General features: G+C 34.8%; 1 protein-coding gene across 1 annotated transcript; it reads right to left on the bottom strand.

Moving 5' to 3' along the window:
- Nucleotides 1–3,711: 3,711 nt before the first annotated feature.
- LOC133880051 (uncharacterized) lies at nucleotides 3,712–7,445 on the bottom strand. The gene is made up of 4 exons (XM_062318918.1): nucleotides 7,086–7,445; nucleotides 6,467–6,500; nucleotides 5,847–5,948; nucleotides 3,712–4,027 (listed from the first exon to the last, which is right to left on the bottom strand). Exons 1-4 carry the CDS (start codon nucleotides 7,133–7,135, stop codon nucleotides 3,941–3,943), a joined length of 273 nt encoding a protein of 90 aa, XP_062174902.1. The 5' UTR covers nucleotides 7,136–7,445; the 3' UTR covers nucleotides 3,712–3,940.

The following is a 7,445-nucleotide window of genomic DNA, read 5'->3' as shown; positions in this document are numbered from 1 at the left end:
AAATTCCAACTCAAAAGTAACCAAAGAAGCCCAAATTTTAATCAATAAACACAACCCAAACAATAACCCACCTTGTCAACTTAATCCGAAAATCCAAAAAGAGGTCATAACTTAAAAACCAAAGTTGAATTACATAGCCCTTTCCATAATATTTTCACATATTTTCAAATCTATAACAATCACTCACCAAACCCCCATATAAATAACATGCGTATCACAAAATTTCCAAACCTTTTGTAGAGGTAAACAAGAAACAAATACATCATTACGCCATTTTCACCTAAATTTCACAGATTTTCAATACTCTAAAGAATCATTCACAAAACGCACCACAAAAACTAAATGGACATCACCAAAACCCAAACTTTTCATAAACATAGAGCAATGCATAAAGAAAAAATATAGAGAAAACAATTTTTTTTTTTCCTAAACCCCATAATTCGACAAACACAGAAGACCAAAAAAAAAATCTCACATTTCTCATCCATTTGCGACCAAATGCAAAACAAAACAAAGTATATCATTAAATGGGCCAAAATAATTCGACCAACATAGGTTTTTCAGTTTAACTTAAAAAAAAAAAAAATGTAAAAAAAAATAACAAAGGTAGAGATCATGATAACTCAAGCATAAAGTTTTGTAGTTTGTTGTAATTTCTATCTTAGGTTAAATCTATTTTGTCCCCCCAAACTACCACCCTTTCTCCGGATGGCCCCCCAAACTACCACTTTCTGGTTTTTTGGCCCCATCCGTCTATTTATGCCGTCAATTCTAACAGAAATTGGCCAAAAACCCGAAAATACCCCTCTCTTAACCGTGGGAATTTCAAAGTGTAGGAGGGGTATTTTCGGATTTCTGTTTAGATATGATGGCATATATGGACGGATGGGGCTAAAAAATCAAAAAGTGGTAGTTTGGGGGGCCAGAATCTAAGCATTGGTAGTTTGGAGGGCCATGTGGAGAAAGAATGGTAGTTTGGGGGGCTAAAATATATTTATCCCTTCTATCTTTCTTTTCTTTTAATGTTTTACCAATAAAAAAAAAATTTGAAAAGGTTTTGCAATAAAAACTACCTGTTGATACCGGTGGAGAGGGCGGCGCCAGTGCCAGTGGGTTTCAAGGGATGCCAGGAGAGGGGAATGACCGGCTATTTTTAGGGAACATTGAGAGAGAGGAAAAACCAGATCTATTTCAGGGGACGTCGGGAGAGAGGGACGGCCGGATCTATTTTAGGGGACGCTAGGAGAGAGGGACGGACAATTGGGAGAGATGCGGAAAACATTTCTTAATTTTGTCGCTGTCTCTTCCACCTCCTTAGAGCATTTCTAATAGTCTCATCAAATTTTACTCATCAAAATAGTTAAAAATCATTTTTCTTTATTCTGGTAAGCCACTTTTTAAAATTTTTTCCAACAACCCCACCATTTTAACTATTCACTATCACTATTCCATTTAAATAATATTTTTTCAGATTTTTTTATTCTTTTTCTATTTAATCTTTTTATACAACAAGCTACCATACACTTTCATTTTTTATTTTTTAATTCAATACACCTTCATCTTGAAATTAGATCATTGCTAAGAAATTCACAGAAGTTTTCATATGCTTATCAACCAAATTCAAGAAGGAAAGAAAGAAAAGATAAATGAAAGAACTACAAAGTTTATGTCAGGAACAAAGAAATCTTCATGTCCATGAAATAAGGACATCATCATGTGAGAGAGATGTGAGATGGGAGAAAAAAAAAAGGAAAAAAAAGTATGCTGATCATGTGAGAGAGAAAAGAAAAATAAAATTGGTGAGTGAATATTACTCATCAAAATTAGTAAGTATTTTCACTCACCAAAACTTTTTGGCTAAAGTGTGAGGCTGCTGTGAGTGAATTTTTAGTGTTTTCATTAAATTAACTCACTAAAATACGTGATGAGGCTACTAAAAATGTTATTACGACGTTATATATATATATAGCTCCATTTTTAGGGTAGATGGTAACTAAGGAAGAGGGCAAAGAGTTACTGTATATAAATACGCGTGCAACGTGGCAGTTGAACAATAGCTAGGCCGGCAGTTTCGGCATCGACTTATTGGTAACGGGAAATGCTTGCCTTACAACCCCCACCCAACTCCCACACAACCCCCACTCACATGTGTGTGAGATCCACGTGCATGGGACCCACACACATGTGAGTGGGAGTTGTGTGAAAGTTGGATGAGAGTTGAGTGGGGGTTGTGAGTGTATCATCTCCCATTAGTTACACATGAAGTAATTGGCCATTCAAAGAAGAAAAAGGAGGATTTTGAACTTTTTAAAAATAATTATTTACTAATGACATACACGGAGGTGTATGGATCATGTATATGATTTTCTTTTAGATTGCAATTCTTATCCAGGCTTTTGGACCGTCCAGTGTGCTTTCTTTTTGCGCAAGTACGATGAATTGATGGGATTTTCATTATTTTCCGGTCTTCTAGGTTTTGGGCTTGTTTGGGAAAGCCAGGAACATAACAGAGCAGTATAGTGAGCATCACTTACTATTCATATTTTTTTATTTTATTTTTATGTTTTCTAATAACAATTAATATCAAAATATTTTTATTTTTTTTACTTTTTATATCACATCAATAATTTTTTTATTACTATTCAAATAAAAAATTCACTATAATACAAGATTATTTTTACTTTTCTATACAATTTTTTTTTTTTTACTTTATATCACATCATCACTTTTTATTAATTTTAAAATTAATAATTCACTATTCTGTTTTGTACAAGTATTTGACAAACAACACATTTTATTTTGTTATTAGTTAGTTAAATAAAACAAAATAAAATATTAAAATTAAGTAAAATAATTCATCTATATTAAGAGATCTATTTCCATAGATTTGGTGAATTCAACTTAAATACGAAACTGTTTTTTTTTTCTATTACCAAGAAGAAGAAAAAAATCTGAATTTTTTTTTTGAGAAAATAAATATCAAGGGAAAAAATTCCCTCCTAAATATACATGAGATTAGTGGATAAGGTTTATCTTTATGTAAGTTTTGTACCAAATGCAAACAAAAATAAATTTTTACATTTGAGTGGGAATGCCAAAAATTGTATTTTTATTTAATTTTGTTGATGTGACACTCCTTATTAACTCTTAAATTAGCTATTATTAAAATAAAAATAAAAATCAGAGCTAATTGACAGTAACATATCTATAAATAGTTTTTCAAAAATTAAAAAGACTTTTACGGTCAAGCTGAAAATAATTTTCATTGACAATTATTTTTAATTGCACCAAACACCGAAAAATACAAAAAATATTTTCCATCCAAACAAATGGAACATTAAATATCATTCCCTCACATAAGATAATTCAATTATGAGATTATTGCCTGACAATAAAAGACATTACCAGAAAATCTAACTAATAATTATAAGCATGTGGAAATTACATGCTCCATTAAAAATGCATATAAAAACTCCACACATCATGAACAAATATCAATTTAATAAACCCAATTGGAAGAAAACTTTGTTCAAACTTCGTCCATAAAAAAAAATGCCCTTCTCAAAGGCCATACCCATATCATTGAATCTTTTATCTGCTTTAAAAAGACCGAATAAAATAGTAAATACTGAGTCTGCACAATTTGCAAATCATCCATTTTGAACACTTTGAACAATCACCACGGTCCTAATTTTTTAAGAGGCAATAACCAAGAGAAAAAAAAAACTATGATGTCGGCTATAAAATGCCAAATCATAGACCTACAATTATGCAGAAATGCATAAAGATCTACAATTATGGACCATCCAACTTCCACCTTATTTACATTAGCCAAAACTTATCTTCCTTTAAAAGGACAAGGGAGTTTGAATAGTTTAAACTGAAATGGAAACTTGTATAAGCGGACAATGAAAAGCATATTACATGCTGGATCTAGGCATCAAGAAGAAACCCCATATGGAAGAAGTGCAGCAGCCACAACCCAACCCTTCTCATTCAGTATGTTGTAAGTGGACACAGCATTTCTCTGAAACGAATGAAGACAAAAATCATCAAGATTCTAATACAAGTTAGCAGTGTTGTAAAATCCATTTTGGTTGGTGTCTTGATTTTTCACTTGGAAAATGAGCATAAAAGTACAGCGTCTGTTTGGGGGTAACACTAATTAAGAACAAATCTCTACACGAGGGCACATGCACTGAGCGCACACAGAGAGAGAGAGAGAGAGAGATGTAGAAAGAGAAGCAAACACTGAAAGATAATACCCCCACTACCTGCTAACCTATGTTAAAGAGCGAGGGAGGGTAGGGTTTTAAGTTCACTCGAACTATTTTCTTTAGTATTTTCACCATCATACCCCACCATATACAGCAAACAACAAAAATAAATTAAAAAGGTGAATATATATATTACTGGTTGATTTTGGCTGAAATGAAAGGTGAATATCAACCACAATGGACTGAGACTAAGGCTGGAAAACAAAGGCATCAAGTACTGTGTTTAAGTTAAACATTTGGTCAAACATACAATCCTTTAATAAAAATGTTTAGCCAATTCAGAAAAACAGAAAACATTCACATTAGTGTTTGCTAGAATGTAAATGCATTTACAGATGCCCATTATTGAATTAGCTCATTTCTTGTGCACTAAATCTCAAAGGGCTCCACCCCAGCTACACATGTTTGTTGTGCCACAATTACTATTTTCACAAATGACAGCGAAGATAAGAAACCAAGCAATGACAGATGCAGGCAATTAACGATCTTACAGGTATATAAAATAGGAAGATATAGCTTATGAATGCCTTTTGACTAAATCGGCCGTTGAGCCAGAGTCCGGCACTCAAGAGAGCAAGTCTGGACCTCCATAGCTAGAGGAATTGGGACAGACTTGTAGAGCAAACCCAGAATGAAGAAAAGGACCCGATGGGCTCAACAAAGCAAGAAGACTTTTTTAAAATTCTATTGACGAAGGGATATCAAGACTCAACAAAGCAAGGAATATTTTGGATGCTTTTGGCGGATTGCTTACTACTAGGTTGGATCGGATGTCAACCTGTGGAGGCACCATTTGTTACTATTGGACAAATTTCTCCTTTTGTTATCTTCTTGTCAGGATCAAAGACGTTGGGATTAGATTAGCAGACTATGGATGGGTCAAGAGGTCAAGTAAAGTCTCTGTCATCTCCAAAAGCAGGGTGGTTAGGTTCGAGTCTTCATCGATCAGGTGGTCGGACGCAATCTCACGTGCCTGAAAGGTCCTTTTAACAATTTATAACGCAAGCTTACTCCCCTAGTTTTACCTAACAAGCTAACAACCTCAACTCTAAGATGGGTCGGGCAAGGTAAACTTTGAACAACACCAAGCATGCCTAACTTCCAGCCCTCGGAATCCAGATGAATTCACCAGAAAACCCCGAACCATTTACTCATTTCCCATATAGGAAAAAGCCTCACCACCCTGTTGTTCCTTAAAGAATATAGGCATTTTTCAACACTTAAGATATCCTATTACTTTAACACAAACTTCTCTTCTCTTACTCTCTACTGCACTCTCTTTTGCTGCCTGGTACTCTGACAACATTTGTAACTTGGTCTTACTCCTCTCATGCTCCCCAATACACCAATTTCATTGGAAAATCGTATTACTTTTTTCTTCCTTCTTTTCGCTTGTTTTTTTAGACAAAGAGGAATTATGTCAGAATGTGGACTTTGGTCAGAAATCCTACATCTATTACTCTATTTATTGATGAATTAACAAACAATATAAATAACCATGTGAGACAGAATTATAACAAACTGAGAATGAGGTCAAGCTCAGAAATAAGGGGGGAAAAGCTAAGATACTGAGTCAAGGGCTTCTAACTTCATGCCAGTAGACCGAATGAAGCGCCGAAGTTCAGGATCTAGAACTTCAATGTTCCTCCCACAGCCAAGGATCAGAATCTCAGGAAAAAGTTATTAAGTAGAAGGTCAATAAAAAATAAGCAGCAGATTGTTAGTTGCTAACAAAAACCAATACCTTCAAACTACAGCGATTACTCTACATAGATACAAATGTACATACATATACATACACATGCACAAGTTACAGTGACATTATGGAGAGAGTTTAGGTACTTATACCAGGATGCATACCTATTGAGATTCAGGTCATTGACAAACACTTGAGGACTAAAATTACAAATGTAAGTATACAGACCATCTTTGGCTGCCTCCAAAAGTAGGTATGGATTATTATTTATTTTTTATTTTTTTAATGGAGTAGACCTAAGTTTATCATTTCCTCCTTGTTTAATTATTTATGATGGAATATCACCAAACCGTTTGATGCGGACAACATGTATTATTGGCAGGGAACCCATGTTTAACGTAACAATTTCGGTCACAACACAGGCAAGGTGCATGTGAGAAGTAAAAACAAGGGGCCAACATGACAGGACAATACCACAATTTCAATTCTTACCTGGTATAGGCCGCACAATTTGGAAGATAGGTAAGCTGCACCACAGCATAAAGAAGATGAAATGTCAGACTCAGGAGTGCAGTGAACCCCATATTCTTCTTCTAGCTAAAAGAATAATTGCAACAGGGAACTTGAAACTCTTAGAAACTCACAGGAGCTGGAAGAATATCGGAGACAATGAACCAGTATCTAAATACATGCACCCAACAACCATACACATGACACAAAGCAATAATTCATATAAAACTAAAAATTGGAAAACTAATGCAAAGCATATGAGGCGATAAATCATACAAAACTAGAAATTGGAAAATTCATGCTACAAAATGGCAATCATATTCAAGTTAGTATATTGGAGTTTTGATGATATAAGGACTAAGAACTTATGTCCAAACCCTCAGGCTAAGAACATTAGTTATGCTCAATACAACAAATAGAACTCGATTACCCCAAAATGGCAGATTGAATAACTCTAAGTCAAGTTAATCAGGGGAGCAAAGACATCATTCCAACCATCCAAAACAAGTATAAATAAACAAACAAAGCAACCAAAACAAAAATTTATCACTCCAAAAGAATGGGAAAAACAAAAAAAAAACAAAACAAAATTTACACCACACCTATCTGGAGTGACCTCTGGGAATTTCTTTGGAGCCCAAGACGTTAACATGTTCCCCACACAAAGCAATCCACCTTCATAATCCACGCCATTTACAGTGAACCCCGTTTCCGAATACCTAAGTTTAGCAAAAGCAAACACAATTCGATCTAAGTTACGCAAAGTATGTGTGATTGAAATGAGAAAAGGGATTTGATTTTGAATGTTGTAGAAAGAGCGTGATGGTCGAGTGGTAATTCATGGCATTCCGAAGGGAAAAAGCGGGAGAAGAAGGTATCGTTGGAAGCGGAGCTGGTCTTCAGGGACGTTGTCGATGAGATTGATCTGATCGTAGAGGGAGAAAGCGCGTCGCGGCGACGGC

This window comes from Alnus glutinosa, chromosome 10 (assembly GCF_958979055.1).
Source record: "Alnus glutinosa chromosome 10, dhAlnGlut1.1, whole genome shotgun sequence".
NCBI lineage: Eukaryota > Viridiplantae > Streptophyta > Magnoliopsida > Fagales > Betulaceae > Alnus > Alnus glutinosa.
This window is presented reverse-complemented; position numbering and strand designations above follow the sequence as displayed.